Below are 17,553 nucleotides of genomic sequence, written 5' to 3' on the forward strand. Positions count from 1 at the left end.
TTTCTTGCAGTAATCCCGTCTGTGGTTCGGTATGAAACATAACTAACGTCTGAAATTGGACCGCTAATTGATTCCTTTGAGGATGCAAAAGGTTTTCATATCCTGATGTGTCTACAACTAACTTGAATTGATCTAAACAATCTATACTTGTTGTGTAGCTAGGAATTGTTTGGAAATAGGCTACGTTGTCTTGAAGTCTAAGTTCTCCCATTCCTATAACATTGTCTTTGAACTTTTCGTACCTCTCATCTATTAAAACTACACATACTTTGAATCTAGAATTGGGTAGTTGTAATCCTTGGATACGGCATTGAAATAAGCCAAATGCCATGTATTTATATCTATGTAGTCTATACTTGTTAATCCATTTTTCATTGAATAATGGAATGACTTGTTGGTTCACTAGAAATGTTTAGGGTATTTCCCCATCTAGTTATGTCACAATTTTCACCTAAAGGATTTCTCCCTTAGATAAATATGTCTTTATATCTTGCCTCCGGTAGTTTGTCCTTTTGGAGATTTTCTAAAATATAGTCTTCTAGGGATTTATTACTATGATGCCAAACTATGTTTGGTAATCTTCTATTATTTATACTAGTAGATAGTTGCCTAGTGATCTTTCTTGCAGAAAACATGTTGGTTTCAATGTCTATTATATTTATTTTCCCAGATAATGGCTTTGTAGTAATCTGGAGAGTAGTTTTGTCTTTCCCATCATTTATTATTCTTGTTGAGATAAGATTATCTTGTCTAATAATGGGGTTAATTCTAACAGTGTTACTTTTAATGGCCTTTTTTACTTCTTCTTTGAACGCTGTAATTTCTCCTCTTTTTGGAATTAATTCCAACTGATCTAATATTCCTCCTAGTTCTTTAGAGATTTCGGTTCTAATCATCTTTCTAAAATTCTCTAATTGTTGTTTGCAGATAATCTGCAATTCCTTTTCTAGACTAGTAATAGTTTTCTTGAGGTCTTCTATGCTTCCTGAGATTATATGATGAACTTCACTGATTATTCTTTCAGTATCGGTCTTATATTCTCCTCTCATTTCATAACTAGCTTTGTTGATATTCTCAAAACTAGCTCTATTGTGTCCAAAATACAGTAACATGTCTGTTTTAACGTCTTCACTAAGATTTTGTCTTTGATTGTATAATATATCTACTAATTTGTTTAAGGCTTCAGCTAATTTTTGTGTGAATTCTATAAATTGTCTATGGGATTCTGTCATCCCACTAATTATTCCATTAGTGTTTCTTTGGTTGGATTCAAAGCTGAGATTAATGTCTTTATGGGACTGTACTAATCCTGCACAAAGAAAATTTAGTCTTTCTATAATTAATGTTTCTAGTTCTTTGCTACTTTTTTTTCTAATTTCCTCAGTACTAACTATATAATCAGCGGCATGTCTAATATCTAAATTTATTCTTCTGAGATATCCTTCGATATTATCTATCCTTTGTTCAGAATTTGTGGACTGGATAATAGGCTCGTAAGCTGAGATATCCATCAAATGTTCAGACATTACTAACATTTGGTTTACTGTCTATGGGGAATGCAGGGTTATCTCGAGCTCCTACGGCTTCTTTAATAGTTTCTAATCTGATTAAGATTAGGTCTAATTTTTTATCTAGAAACATAAGATCTATTCTTTGCTTTCCTTCAAAAGCTTCAATCCTATTGATAATTCTTTTTTCTAATTTGGGTAGGTCTAGTTGAAAACTTAGCATATGGTGTATTGACTCTATTAAATTGTCTGGAATGCCTTGTTCTAATTTAGCATTTATCTCAATTAATCCCCTTTCTATATTATTTCCTACATCTTCTATCTTAGAATTTGTAGTATAATGTTGGGCTTCTAGTGTCTTTTCTTGTTGATAAGATAAAGAACTAATTTCCCTGAATGATTTTATTATCATTTCAAAAATCCATCTAAGTCTATTGGAAATGTGATTTCCTTGTTGACTTAACATCTTGATGTTCACTAATTCATTCTTCTTTATGAACTCAATTTCTGAGCATGACTCTAGATCATACCATACTCCTGCATCAGGAAGTAGGTATTCTTCTATGGTTTCAAATTTTCCTGTCCCTAAAAACCATTGATAGATTCTTGGGATAGGTCCTAACCTTGGAATGTGAGACATATTTATCTTAGGGTTTTACTGTCTATTGAGTCTATGGCTTGAATATGCATGTAGAGCATTTTTTTCTAAATGCAACATTGCTTTATCATATTTTTCATCCATATCTGCTTCAAACAGATAAGAATATCTAACGTTATTATAATCATAATATTGATATCTATGTGCCTTTTCATTTAAGATAGCCATTCTGAAGTGGAAAATAGCATAATTATGTAAGCACGGGCTGACTACTTTTCTCTCTTTGTCTTTAAATAATTACCTTTGAACATATTTGACTATGTCTTTCACTCTGTCACGAGTTTCATGACGTGGGACTGTGTCCATATTTTCTAAAAAATTTCTATAAACATTCAGATGATCTGAATATTCTTGAGTACTTGGTACCTTTATATCAAGGGTAAATTCAGTACCATGTACTGGTATATGAGTTCCTTCGAGAGGTAACTCTGGGACTGGTCTTTCAAGAGCAGGTATCTCTTGAGATGGTACATTAGAAGATTCTCTTATTTCAGATCTAACTTGAGCCATAGTATTTGGTCTAGTTTGGTCTGTAGGGTAAGGATAATAGTCTATAATACTCCACGGAGGTTCCGGGATATTATCTAAAGGTGAATCTGTCATGGAGTCGTAACAAGGCTCTGATACCAAAATTGGTCTTATTAAAAACTATTATCTAATCTTCGTATCTAAAACCCCTTAACTGAGAATCTGGTATATTTCTAATCCAGGGATTTAATTCTTCGTATCTAAGTCTAGAGACACGATAGAATTCTTCTCTAACATCTTGAAGTAAGAAATGATTATCCCAATATCTTTGTACTAATAAAGCTCGGCTATGACTATCTAAAGGTCTTTGTTCCCTCCTACGAAGGAACTCAAGAAAAGCTCTCTCTATTCCTTATAAATCTGCAAGATACCTTCTAAGAAGTTGATATCTTTCTTCTAAATCAAGAGTATAACGATTGCTATGAATACGAGGCATAAACAAAACAGAATAAGCTAAAGTAATTAAAAAGCAGAATAACTCTAAGGTTAGCACATAATAAGTAAATATATGTAATCTCTGTGAGATGCATAATTAAATTCCTTGATGGGTAGTGGTCCACTTTGCTTCCGTTGTTCTTATTTTGTCTTTTATTTTCTTCATTTTAGTTCATATGAAGGTCTTTATCAGGATAATAAATTTTCTTCATTTTAGGTTTGTCTGATTTTAAGGAGGGCTCGTCTTTGATTACTTGATTTTCCTTATAAACTTAACCTTTTAGCTCAACGTCTTTCGCATCCTTGCATACGGCAAAATAGCTTGGTTAATTATGTTTAAGGCAAAACTCTTTCATCTCACTACGGCCTGTCTGGTCCTTAAAATATTGTCCAGATCTGAGGAAAGTCCATTGTCCAGATATTACCATCTCAGATGTCCAAGTAGGAAGAAACTTATGAGTTAATTAATGGATTAGTTGATTATTTTATTCTCTGGATTATGTACTTTATAAATTTCTATAATTTGAGAGTTTTGAGGAATCAAAATCATAAAACCAGGAAGCTATGGAGGATCATCATATAGATGGTCGGTAGAAAGCTAGTTTTACCCCATGAGGAAGTGGGTACCTATGTTTATGAATCTTGAATAACCAAAGTCTCAGATCATAGCTTTTAAGTATAGATCAGAGAATGATTCTTTACTCATTGCTGATTAAGTACAGCAAAAGCATAGCAGACCAAATAAAAACTGAAGATCTTATTATATGCATCACTATATTTACATAAGAGATTACATAAACTTAGTACTTACTACGGCATCACCTCAAAGCTATTCTCTGGGCTTAGCCGGCCATACCTTGACTATGTACGTCTATAAACTTTGAAGGCTTCTGGTCTCCTACTTCAAGCTTCTGGGAATGGGAATAGTAGAGAAGTGGGTATGGAGTAGAGTGGAGTGAGTGGAGTAAAGTGAGGGTGTGTAAATCTCATGTCCCTTTCTCCTAAAATGAGTGTCCTTATAAAGAGTCCGGACCTCAAATTTTTTACATTCTGATTTACTTAAAGATAAGTAAGACTATCACAGGTGTCATTCGAGGGTACTATATGTCTCGGGCGAAATTTTTTACTGTTCATGAACAGTGTCTTGTCGGGTACTATTCATGGAATAGTGGGATGACAGAATCCCATAGACAATTTGTAGAATTCACACAAAAATTAGCTGAAGCCTTAAACAAATTAGTAGATATATTATACAATCAAAGACAAAATCTTAGTGAAGACGTTAAAACAGACATGTTACTGTATTTTGGACACAATAGAGCTAGTTTTGAGAATATCAACAAAGCTAGTTATGAAATGAGAGGAGAATATAAGACCAATACTGAAAGAATAATCAGTGAAGTTCATCATATAATCTCAGGAAGCATAGAAGACCTCAAGAAAACTATTACTAGTCTAGAAAAGGAATTGCAGAATATCTGCAAACAACAATTAGAGAATTTTAGAAAGATGATTAGAACCGAAATCTCTAAAGAACTAGGAGGAATATTAGATCAGTTGGAATTAATTCTAAAAAGAGGAGAAATTACAGCGTTCAAAGAAGAAGTAAAAAAGGCCATTAAAAGTAACACTGTTGGAATTAACCCCATTATCTCAACAAGAATAATAAATGATGGGAAAGAAAAAACTACTCTCCAGATTACTAGAAAGCCATTATCTGGGAAAAGAAATATAATAGACATTGAAGCCAACATGTTTTCTACAATGAAATCCCTTCTGCATCCTCAAAGGAATCAATTAGCAGTCCAATTTCAGACGTTAGTTATGTTTCATACCGAACCACAAACGGGATTACTACAAGAAATCCCTACTGGAAAACTTGGACAACAACTTATAGTTAGAAGCATGAATCCCAGCGGGATCCCTGATTATACATTTGCCTATAATAATGCAATTGACAAATTTAGTCAAGAAATGCATCAATGGCATTTCCCAGATAAGACCCCCAAAGTCTTACATACTGCTCAAATCGCTTATATGCATCAAGACATGGAAGGTGTAACATTTGGATTTCGCAAAAGCAAATCCATAAGTAAACCTCAGAACCAGAATGAGCAGTTCTTTGATCAATTCGTCCCTAGCAGACAGAGTACCTCGCAGTTTGAGCGTGGTGAAGGGTCAGGAACATACAAGGGCAAAAACACAGACCTAAACCCTAAACCCTACACCCTAAAAACCCGTCTTAATCTACCCAGAACAGGGAGTCTAAAGATAGACGATTCAGACAAAAGAAAAGATAAAAATGATGGAAGTCCTAAAGAAATATTTACTACTCTAGACGAGAAATTTACTCATAGCCTAGCTGAACAAAAGACATTAGAAGAAATAAGAAAACTCCAAGACAAAATGGTGAAAGCAAGTCTACAAGAACAGACCGATAATACCCATGCCCAAACCAGATATATGCCACAATTTAGAAGAAAAGCTGAAATACACATGGCAGGAAATGAAGAAAATCGGCAAAGACCCAATTGGAAAAAAGACCCAATTCCAATATATGATGTAAGGACAGAAGTCGTTCCAAATAAAAACCTTCCTAGTCATTTAGAAGGATTTAGGAACAGGACTAAAATGACAGAAATACCTATGAATTCAGTAGGAATAAAACTAAATATAGACAGAGTAGATAACATCAAACAAGCTTTAGATAAATGGAAAGACATCATGGAGCTATGCTTTACGCTAAATAAAGAATGGTCAATAGAAGAATGCCATGCTTATGCAGAATTATCCTTAGAAGGAAGAGTCAAAAGATTCATAAAAACTCTCTTCAATGCTGAAGATGAAGAATCAAGACAATTAAAAGAAGAATATGCCGAAAAATATGAAGACAAAAGGAATGTTGAAGGATATGTATGGCTAATCCATAGAGAGTTTATAGGACAAACTAGACAACTTAGTATAGAAAAAGAAAAGGAAGCAGCCCGAGCTAAGCTCAGCAGACTACAAATCTGTAAGTTAGGATATATAGAAGAATACTCTAATTCCTTTTTAGACCTTTATTATCTATGTGAGGATAGAAGTGACAATCTTAAAGACGAATATTTTAGAAAAATTCCCCTCATAGGAGAAACTCTAAGAAGAGACTATGAAGCTTTTGAAGGACTTGATGGAACCAAAGACAACTCTATTGGTGAAAGAATAAACTTTGCCCTAGATCAGCTTAAATACAAGCAAACGGCTTTAAAAGACCAGAAATTAGCTACTAAAGCCTTAAAGAAGCTGAATTTGGGAAGAGACAATAGAGACGAAAATATCCCAGTACAATGGGGATGTAGAGAAAAAAGATACAAGAAGAAATATAGAAAGTCAAAAGAGTATAAAAATCCTGAAAAAGAATATTATAGACCTCGAAAGAGAAGGCGATTTAAGTTCAAAAAATCTAGAACGTTTAAAGAATTTGGAAAAGGAAGATCAACCAAATTCTTAAAGAAGAAGTATTTCAAGAAAAATAATTCAGCCAAAAAGAAAATAGCCAATTATAGAAAAGAACAAGCTCCTCTAAAAGGAGGAAAAGAATGTTGGACATGTGGCAAAGAAGGACATTTCGCCCCACAATGTCCAGAGAGGTCAAAGAGAAAAGTAAACATGATAGAATGCATGTTAATAGATGCCGATGATTATGATCTAGATATTATTTATCCATCAGAAGTCAATACTTTCTTGGAAGAAGAAGAAGATTAAAGTATATATTCGGCAGAAGAAACTTCTAGTAGCTCTAATCATAGCTATTCCTCTGAGTCAGAAGAGACTAACACCTCAGATCAATCAATAGAAGTTAATATGTTTCAAATTGGGGAAGGCAGTAAACAGAAAATAGAAGAAAAAATCACTCTAGACGAAGATTTCCAAATAGACCTTCATAATTTTGAAGAACAAACTTGCTGGTATGCAGGAAGACAAGGATTTTCAGACAAAATTCCTAGAGGACCAAGATGGAAATTTGAACTAAAATGGTCCAGTCAAATAGTCCAATGTAATAGATGTCAAGGAACTACTACTGGACAAAGTCATATAGACGATTGTTTCATGATAGAATGCAATACTATGCTAATCTACCATAGACATTGCTTATTATTAGAAACAGACAAAAATAAAGAAAGACGAGAAGATATTCTCAAGACCTATTCGAAATTCTGGAAAGAAGTTGAAGAGAATAGACTTAATATAGCTAGAAAATTAGAAGGATATAGAGAAAGGAGGCAAGAAAATATAACCCCACTTCAAGACCTTCTAGGAAAGCCCAATTTTAATAATGAGCAGATGGCAGTCAAGTACTGGAATCAAGATGAGACAATAAATCTTAAAGATGAATAGTCAGAAACCTCCACCACTAGATTTATCTGGATTCCAAGTAGGAATCAGCCCTGCTATCAAAGTAAATATAGCCAACTATAAGAATAAAGAAATCACTGCTCTTATAGATACAAGTGCGAATATGTCACTCTACGGAGAAGATCTAGTAGGAACCAACCTTATTTCTCTGGCAGTAGATGAATTAGCAGGAGGAACCGCTAATGCAGGAAAATTTCAAAGTCAATTAGTCACCAAAACATTGTTTTTAGAAACAAAATACAGTCCAGTTTTATTCGAACAAAAATTCTGGATAATAGAACCATTTACATCAAATTATGATGCTATTCTAGGAATGGATTTCCTAACAAAATACTTTCCTATAAGATTAGACTTGACCAATATAGATTTAAGTATCAAAGCTAAATTTGATCATAGGATACCATTAGACCTTCCTTACTTAGTAACAAAAAGAAAAAACGACAAATGCACATGTATAGGAAAAAAATGTAAAGAAAAGACAATGTGCTCTAATATAGAAAGAACCCTTGAAGCTTATTTAGCAGGAATTTCGAGCCACCATGTAAACAAAAGGAAAGAAGAGAAAAGAAACAAACAAAAAAGGGTTGAAAGCAAAGTATTAAAGACTTTAGGAGATAGTGCAAATACTAATCCTACCACTAAGTGGGATGTAGAGAAACTTGTGTGCACATTAATATTAAAAGACCCAGAAAAAACCATCAAAGGAAAAAAGTTTTAATGCTAATCCTGATGAAAGGAAAGAATTAGCAAGACAAGTAAACAAACTTATGGAACTCAAACTAGTAAGAGAATCTAACTCTAGACATAGTTCCACTGCGTTTTTAGTAAATAATCACTCAGAACAAGTTAGAGGTGAACTGAGAATGGTGATAGACTATAGACTTCTCAACCATAATACTGTTGACAAAAATTATCAGATACCATCAAAAGACAATCTTATCCAATTAATCATGGATAGAAAATGGTTTAGCAAATTTGACCGTAAATCAGGATTCTGGCAATTTGCCATGGCAGAAGAATCTATCCCATGGACAGCATTTACCATACCACAAGGTAAATATGAATGGTTAGTAATGCCCTTTGGATTAAAGAATGCTCCTCAAATCTTCCAAAGAAGGATGGATCAAATTTTTAGAGAATTTCAAGATTTTTGTTTAGTCTATATAGATGATATTCTAGTAGCCTCCAAGACTATTGATGAACACCAAAAACATTTAGACTTAGTAATTAATCAAATCAATAAACATGGCTTAGTTATTTCCCTTACTAAAATAGAAGTAGCAAAACAAGAAATTAAGTTCTTAGGAGTAACAATTAGCCAAGGCCAGATAGCATTGCAAGATCATATCGCCACTAAAATTCTTGATTTTCCAGAAGAAATCAAAAATAGAAAACAGTTACAATCTTTTTTAGGAATTCTTAACTGCGTTTCAGACTATATTAAAGGTATCGCAGTATACAGAGGAAGCCTATCCGCTAAACTCCAAAAGACCGAGATTACAAATCCCTTTACTTGGGATGACAGAGACAGACAAATAATTAGACAAGTAAAAGAACAGGTCAAAAATCTGCCACCCTTATCCCTTCCAACAAAAGACGACGAATTTATTGTGCAGACCAATACTTCAGAAAAGCAATGGGGAGCTGTATATTTGGCTATAAACAAATTTGACAAAGAAAGAAAAAGGAAACTCTGTTGTTATAAGTCAGGCACGTTCAGTGGTGCAATAGTCAATTATCATATTCATGAAAAGGAACTATTTGCAGTCATACAAGCTTTAAAAAAGTATGAAATGTTTTTAAGACCCACTGAATTCATTATTGAAACAGATTCGATGTTTGTTAAAACTTTTAACAAAAACAATATAGGGAATACCACCCAAATGAGACTAATAACCTGGCAGACCTATTTAGCTGGTTTTAAATTTACAGTCAAACATATTTCAGGAAAAACTAATATTCTTCCTGATATCCTTTCTAGAGAACCCATGTTTGGAACTAACAATTATTTAGTATAGGCCAATATGTTTTTCAACAACTGGGGTCGAGGACGAGGACCTGGACGAGGAAGAGGAATAAGCTTGACACCATCACACAAGGAAAAAGAAGACCTAGAATCTATTTCCAAAGAAGAAGCAGAAGAGCTCAGACAGCTCATTAAAGACCTAAAAAATTCCACGACAAAGAAAGAAGATGATGCTGTATCATCTAATAACATCATTGAAGACAAGAAAAAAGAAATAGTCAACAGTGAGCAAATAGAAATTTTTTTGAAAAATAACAATAAAAAGCAAAGACAAGACAGACCAGATATATACCAAATGCATGACATCAATGCAGTACTCTATCCACCAGGACTCAATGAGTACACTAAAGACAAATACCGAGTCTTTGGACAGGTATATCTTAGACAACATAGTATCAAGGAACGATTTCCTATCCCTAATACTATTAGAGAACACTTCTCTGCAGGAGAGTTAGCAGCAGCAGACACAGTATGGAATGCAGCCACTCATAACCTACAAATTGAGTTCAGACAAGGCCTTTATGCTTTGCTACAAGGAGTTCGACAATATAGAAGACAAACCCAAATTGTTAGTCAACAGATTAGTGTACTTCAGCCAAACTTTACTTATGCAGACATGGCTAAAGACATAACAGAAATAATATTTCGAAAAGTTAGATTCGAAGTATCTTTCCTAGTTCCAGCCTTTATTGAAAACTTAAAGGTTGACGAAGCCCTTCTAGACATATGCCAAAGCCTTAATAAAGGAGAAAGCCTAATCGAAGGTGATCTTGTAGTTGGATATGTACCACAAATCCCTAGAATCTCCAAAGATACTAGTGACAAAAAGTTGACAAAACCCAGATTGGCCAAAGTACTAGCTGAATACGATCTATTAGACTGTATCTTGCTAATGGATGAGACCCATCTAGACCTCTTTAGCCAAGAAATCCAAAAAATCCTAAAGATTATTCTCAAGGGACAGTACCCAGTCTGGATTACAATATTAAAGACCTTTGGCCAAAATTCTTTTTCTTTAGTCAAAGTCATTGAAGACAGAATGCCAAATTATGATGTCACCATCAAAGAAGTAAAGATAGATGAACATGATTTTTTAGCCCACCAAGTTGGACTACTCGGTGACCTAGTCAGCTTACTAGTCAATTCTGGAGACAATTGGTGGACCGTATACCATTCTTAGACTTGTGTCATCCAAACGCTCGAAATATACGGAAAAGGAGTAACCGTAGAAAAATTCAGAACAGGAGACAAATCTGTAGAAGTCAAAGTACCGGCGACTATACCATTGATAGCTTCCCTTTGCCTTATAGAAGGAAGACCCGCTGCAGATGCCATCAAGACCCTGACATTTGAAGAGCTAGACGTGGTCGGCAAACTGATCAACGATAGAATCTCCATCAGCTCCTTTCTTAGCGACCATGAAGAAGATGAAGTCAAAGAAGAGGAAGAAAAGCCAGAAGCAAGAGTCGAAAAAGAAAATTAGGAATTTCTCTTAAAAATTTTACTGTTTAGTCAAAAGGTCAAAATCACTATTCCATGAATAGTACCCGACAAGACACTGTTCATGAACAGTAAAAAAATTCGCCTGAGATAAATTATACCCTCGAATGACACCTGTGATAGCCTTACTTATCTTTAAGTAAATCAGAATGTAAAAAATTTGAGGTCCGGACTCTTTATAAGGACACTCATTTTAGGAGAAAGGGACACGGGATTTTCACACACTCACTCCACTCCACTCACTTCACTTCTCTACTCCACACCCACTTCTCTACCATTCCCATTCCCAGAAGCTGGAAGTAGGAGACCAGAAGCCTTCAAAGCTTATAGACGTACATAGTCAAGATATGGCCGGCTAAGCCCAGAGAATAGCTCTGAGGTGATGCCGTAGTAAGTACTAAGTTTATGTAATCTCTTATGTAAATATAATGATGCATATTATAAGATCTTCAGTTTTTACTTGGTCTGCTATGCTTTTGTTGTACTTAATCAACAATGAGTAAAGAATCATTCTCTGATCTATACTTAAAAGCTATGATCTGAGACTTTGGTTAGTCAAAACTCATAAACACAGGCACCCACTTTCTCATGGGGTAAAACTGGTTTTCTGCCGACCATCTAAATGATGATCCGCCATACCTTCCTGGTTTTATGATTTTGATTCCTCAAAACTCTCAAATTATAGAAATTTATAAAGTACATAATCCAGAGAATAAAATAACCAACTAATCCATTAATTCACTCAGAAGCTTCTTCCTACTTGGACATCTGAGATGGTAATATCTGGACAATGGACTTTCCTCAGATCTGGACAATATTTTAAAGACCAGACAGGCCGTAGTGAGATGAAAGGGTTTTCCTTAAACATAATTAACCAAACTATGTTGCTGTATGCAAGGGTGCGAAAGGCGTTGAGCTAAAAGGTTAAGTTTATAAGGAAAATCAAGTAATCAAAGACAAGCCCTCCTTAAAATCAGACAAACCTAAAATGAAGAAAATTTATTATCCTAATACAGACCTTCATATGAACTAAAATGAAAATAGAAGACAAAATAAGAACAACGGAAGCAAAGTGGACCACTACCCATCAAGGAATTTAATTATGCATCTCACAGAGATTACATATCTTTACTTATTATGTGCTAACCTTAGAGTTATTCTGCTTTTTAATTACTTTAGCTTATTCTGTTTTGTTTATGCCTCGTATTCATAGCAATCGTTATACTCTTGATTTAGAAGAAAGATATCAACTTCTTAGAAGATATCTTACAGACTTACAAGGAATAGAGAGAGCTTTTCCTGAGTTCCTTCGTAGGAGGGAACAAAAACCTTTAGAAAGTCATAGCCGAGCTTTATTAGTACAAAAATATTGGGATAATCATTTCTTACTTTAAGATGTTAGAGAAGAATTCTATCGTGTCTCTAGACTTAGATACGAAGAATTAAATCCCTGAATAAGAAATATACTAGATTCTCAGTTAAGGGGTTTTAGATACGAAGATTAGATAATAGTTAATAAGACCAATTTTGATATCAGAGCCATGGCAGATTCACCTTTAAATAATATCCCGGAACCTCCGTGGAGTATTATAGACTATTATCCTTACCCTACAGACCAAACTAAACCCAATACTATGACTCAAGTTAGATTTGAAATAAGAGAATCTTCTAATATACCATCTCAAGAAATACCTGCTCTTGAAAGACCAGTCCCAGAGTTACCTCTCGAAGGAACTCATATACCAGTACATGGTACTGAATTTACCCTTGGTATAAAGGTACCAAGTACTCAAGAATATTCAGACCATTTGAATGTTTATAGAAATTTTTTAGAAAATATGGATACAGTCCCACGACATGAAACTCGTGACAGAGTCAAAGACAGTCAAATATGCTCAAAGGCAATTATTTCAAGACGAAGAGAGAAAAGTAGTCAACCCGAGCTTACATAACTCTACTATTTTCCACTTCAAAATGGCTATCTTAAATGAAAAGGCACATAGATATCAGTATTATGATTATAATAACGTTAGATATTCTTATCTGTTTGAAGCAGATATGAATGAAGAATATGACAAAGCAATGTTGCATTTAGAAAAAATGCTCAACATGCATATTCAAGCCATAGACTTAATAGAAAGTAAAACCCTAAGATAGATATGTCGCACACCCCAAGGTTAGGACCTATCCCAAGAATCTATCAATGATTTTTAGGGACAGGAAAACTTGAGATCATAAAAGAATACCTACTTCCTGATGCAGGAGTATGGTATGATCCAGAGTCATGCTCAGAAATTAAGTTCATAAAGAAGCCATAGGAGCTCGAGATAACCCTGAATTCCCCATAGACAGTAAACCAAATGTTAGTAATGTCTGAACATTTGATGGATATCTCAGCTTACGAGCCTATTATCCAGTCCACAAATTCTGAACAAAGAATAGATAATATCGAAGGATATCTCAAAAGAATAAATTTAGATATTAGACATGCCACTGATTATATAGTTAGTACTGAGGAAATTAGAAAAAAAAGTAACAAAGAACTAAAAACATTAATTATAGAAAGACTAAATTTTCTTTGTGCAGGATTAGTACAGTTCCATAAAGACATTAACAAACATACATACATACATACATACACACATACATGCATACATATATATAATTCAATGAATAACGGAATACTCTTAAGATCCATTTCTAATCACTTCCCAGAAAGGGAAAATGGCAGCTTAGATAAAACCACTAGAAAACCCATTATGAATGCCACGGATGATGAGAGAAGATTGCAAAGATAGATCTCAATACAAACAACCATGGAGTTTCAATTATGTCCATTTGTTGTTGTATTTTCTTATTTATACTTCTTTTAGTGACCCCTTAAAACAAAGACACCACCAAAACACTCAGTCGCCCAAGATTTTGCAACATCTCACTATTTGGATATCATTTGGTAGGCTTGCCCCATAAGAGAAAAGCAAGTCAAAACAATCCTCACACCGTTCACCACATAAACACCATCTCAAAACCAAGGAAGAATGAAGATAGTGGAACTCCTCCCCATGGGTCAAAATTGTGTTCCAATTCAGAATGTTTTGGTGGAACATTTCAATCTTTGACATATCAAAATGAAACATTGCGAAATTGTGTATGCATCACAATATGTTTTGAAATGTTTTTGTATATTCTTTGGAATGTTTCACAAAACATATCACTATGGACAGAACATATACATTTTACTGAAATTGAAATGTTTCAGAACATTTCAGCATGTTTCCCAAAACATATCAAATGCATTGTTTCGATATAAATTAACTACTAAAAAAAATTAACTTCTAATATTCATTAAATTAAATAAAGAAGTGTTTTACAACATTATACATGTATCAAATGCAATGTTTTGAGGTTCCTCTATTTGTTTCAGAATGCCTCGAAGCATTTCTGATGCATACCATGTGAAGAACAAAATGTTTTTTAATTTAATCTTTAATTTTAAACAGTTAAAAGATACTTTTCTATATTTATTTATGAATAAAAACCCAATGAATTCAAGTGAATGTTTCAGTTACATTCCAGTTTTTGGAAAAATTGAAACAATGGAATGATACAGGATTTTAAACCTTCCTCCTACCTAGGGGTGTCAGTGGGTACCCATTTAACCGAAACCGAACCAGAACCATAACCAAATACCCTGGTTCCAGATCCCTTTTTATTGGAACCAATTAGAACCGGGTCTAAAATGGAACCAAAACCGTTAGGTTCTATCCAATGGGTACTTGGAACCAATTTATTTTGTCATTTCTTTCCATACTATAAACATTTAAGGTATTTTTTCATTTAAAAAATAAATGCATGTTATATAAAACTTCTTCAATTTTTCATATAAATCATCGATTGAAAATTAAAATGAGTCACTCTTCTAAAAAATAATTACTTTTAACAATGATAAATTTTTATTTTTGAAAAAAATAATTAATTTGTATCTTTAAGTATAATAAATTATAACTCAGTTAACAATTTTGTTGATAATATGTTAATTTTTTGAAAGGAAATTTTTTTTATAATGATTTGAAATATTTTTTTTTTCTCATTCAATTCTTGAGAACCGGAACCGATTGGGTACCCATGATCTTTGGCGGTTCTGGATCCATTTATTTTGGAACCAGACCCGGAACCGCGCTAATATAATGGTTATGGTTCTAAGTTCCTTAGGAACCTAACCGAAACCGGCGCATTGACACCCCTACTCCTACCCATTACTGCTTCATTCAACAATATAGAATCATAACCCTCATTGATTTGAGGGAAGCTAAAAATTTCAAATCTCAACATAATAATCTAACCTTATCTGAAACTAAAATACCAAAATAAAAATGAACAAGTCCCAAAACAACGAAAGGTTACCAAAGATGTTCAATGATTTAAGTCTTAGTCAATCTCCAATGCAAACAATACGTCATGTCATGGTTGAGACAAACTCATAAATAAAATAAGAGAGAGGCCAAAGGAAATACGTAATTAACATATGTTAGGGGGATGGGCAAGTTTTACCAAATGCCAACCTGGAGCGACCCTCCTTCATCCAGGCTTGAGATTGGAAGAGTCAATACAAGAAAACCATTAAAAAAAAGAGGAATAAGTATATCTCTCCCGCATACCTATAAAGTTCAACTCGATAACCTCCAAATTGCATCTCAGAAGGAAGTGCAACTCCCATTCCACAATTTACGGTACCACCACCACAACCATCACAAGGAGGTGAATTAACCCACCTACAATTAGAACAAAATAACTGATGCCATAGATTTGCAAAATTGAATACAATATAATTCAAGTATCATTTGGTGGGTTGAAAAACCTTATGCTTTTCAAAACAGTTTGAGGAGTTCAAAGGTTTTATCGTTTAGGATTTCACTTTTAGATGGGATCAAGTTTTTAAGGGAAGGAGCCAACTCTATTTGTTGTTTCTTTGAGAGGTCATGTCGTCCTCCTTTATAAAAATTGTTTTATCTATCAAAAAAAAGTTTAGAGGTTGGGATTGAGGCGTTTCAGAAACATGAACAGAGCTCTGTTGAGGAAATATTTGTGGAAATTTGGGGAGGAGCAGGAGGATCTGTGGAGGATCATCTTATAAAAGTAAAGGATGAGGGATGTGTGAGAAAGCAGTTTGATATAGGTCAGATTTATGGGAAGGTAATTTAAAGATACTTGTAGATTTCAATAACGGTATCAAATTTCAAGTGGAAAAGGATACAAAGTAGACAATTCTATACGAGGCAGTTTGGGGAGCTTCTATACCATCAAAGATATCGTTCTCTATATGGATTATGGTGTTGAGGAAAATTATGAGACTGAACAATCTGATAGATTAGAAGATTTTCCAACTTTTGATTTTCCTTTGCAATAGAGATGAGGAATCTCTTAGTCACCTTTTTATCCATTGTAGTTTCACCATATCAATATTTATTTTATTATACATGCAAAATATATGGGAAAATGAAAAGGGGACTACAAGAAAAGAAAGTTGAAGAGGTAAACAGAAAAACAAAATACAAATTAAAAACCCAAAACAACCAAATCTTATCTAAAGACAATCCTCATAGAAAATGTCCTCCCTTACAGCGGAACACAAAAACCTTCAACTAAAGAGTGGTTTGGTCCACTGGAAGGAGAGGCATATAAGGATACTAGACTTTGTCATACCTGTGGCATGGGCATCCTCTTTGGGGTTAAGGGGGTAAAAGAGGAAATACAATTAATTTGGAGGGGTATTATAGCCATAGGAAAAGGGGGGAGAAGAGGAAAGACAAGTTGGAGGAGTATTATTGGAAAAGGGGAGAAAAGAAAAGGTAATGTATAAAGTTGGGGGGTGTTCTTGGAAATGTGAGTGGAAGTGGAAAGACAATAAAGTTGGAAGATATTCTTGAAAAGTAATAGAAAAGGAAAGCCAATAAAGTTAAAAGTTTTCCTCAAGATTAGTAGAGATCAAATCCTAACCCCTCTTCATGAGGGGGTGAAGGGGGGGGGGGGGGGGGGGGTTAAAGCGAGTGGGGCCCACAGTTTTGTATTATTATATAGATATCAAGAAAGAAAAAAAAAAGATAAATAAAAGAAGTTCTCTCATTGACCTAAGAAATTGATATATTATTGGTTAGCTCCAAACCCGATCTGTACAGTGTGAGATTTAAAGACCTATTTTCAGAGGGATGATATTGTGTTTGATTTGTAAAGGTTCAATGCTCAAATAATGACTAAAAGAGTCCAATGATAATCATTTAAAGTAGCTAAATACATAACATTGAGAGAGAGAGAGAGAGAATCAAAATAACCAAGCAGCAAACAACACCTGAATGATTGCTTGAACCAAAAAAGCAATTGCAGCAGGAAGGCATGATCGTGCTCAGCTTTTGATGGTTTGAAGTTTCCCTCCTATAAAAATGGTGAAATGGGATTTAGAAACTCCAATAAACAAGATCTGTAAGCCAAACAAATTTTAGAAGTGC

At 34.2% G+C, this 17,553-nt stretch overlaps 1 protein-coding gene across 2 annotated transcripts in view; it reads right to left on the bottom strand.

The window, feature by feature from the left end:
• Positions 1 to 17,553, bottom strand: part of PNG1 (peptide-N-glycanase 1) — a 29,824-nt gene that overhangs the window by 9,061 nt on the left and 3,210 nt on the right. For both annotated transcript variants that reach the window (XM_086443145.1, XM_086443136.1), the window contains exons 6-7: positions 17,397 to 17,479; positions 15,709 to 15,822 (exon numbers count right to left, since the gene is read on the bottom strand). In XM_086443145.1, coding sequence (XP_086299271.1) covers positions 15,709 to 15,822; positions 17,397 to 17,479 — 197 coding nt within the window. The remainder of the gene's footprint in view (positions 1 to 15,708; positions 15,823 to 17,396; positions 17,480 to 17,553) is intronic.

Source organism: Akebia trifoliata, chromosome 1 (genome assembly GCF_017979445.1).
Source record: "Akebia trifoliata isolate Shusen 1 chromosome 1, ASM1797944v1, whole genome shotgun sequence".
NCBI lineage: Eukaryota > Viridiplantae > Streptophyta > Magnoliopsida > Ranunculales > Lardizabalaceae > Akebia > Akebia trifoliata.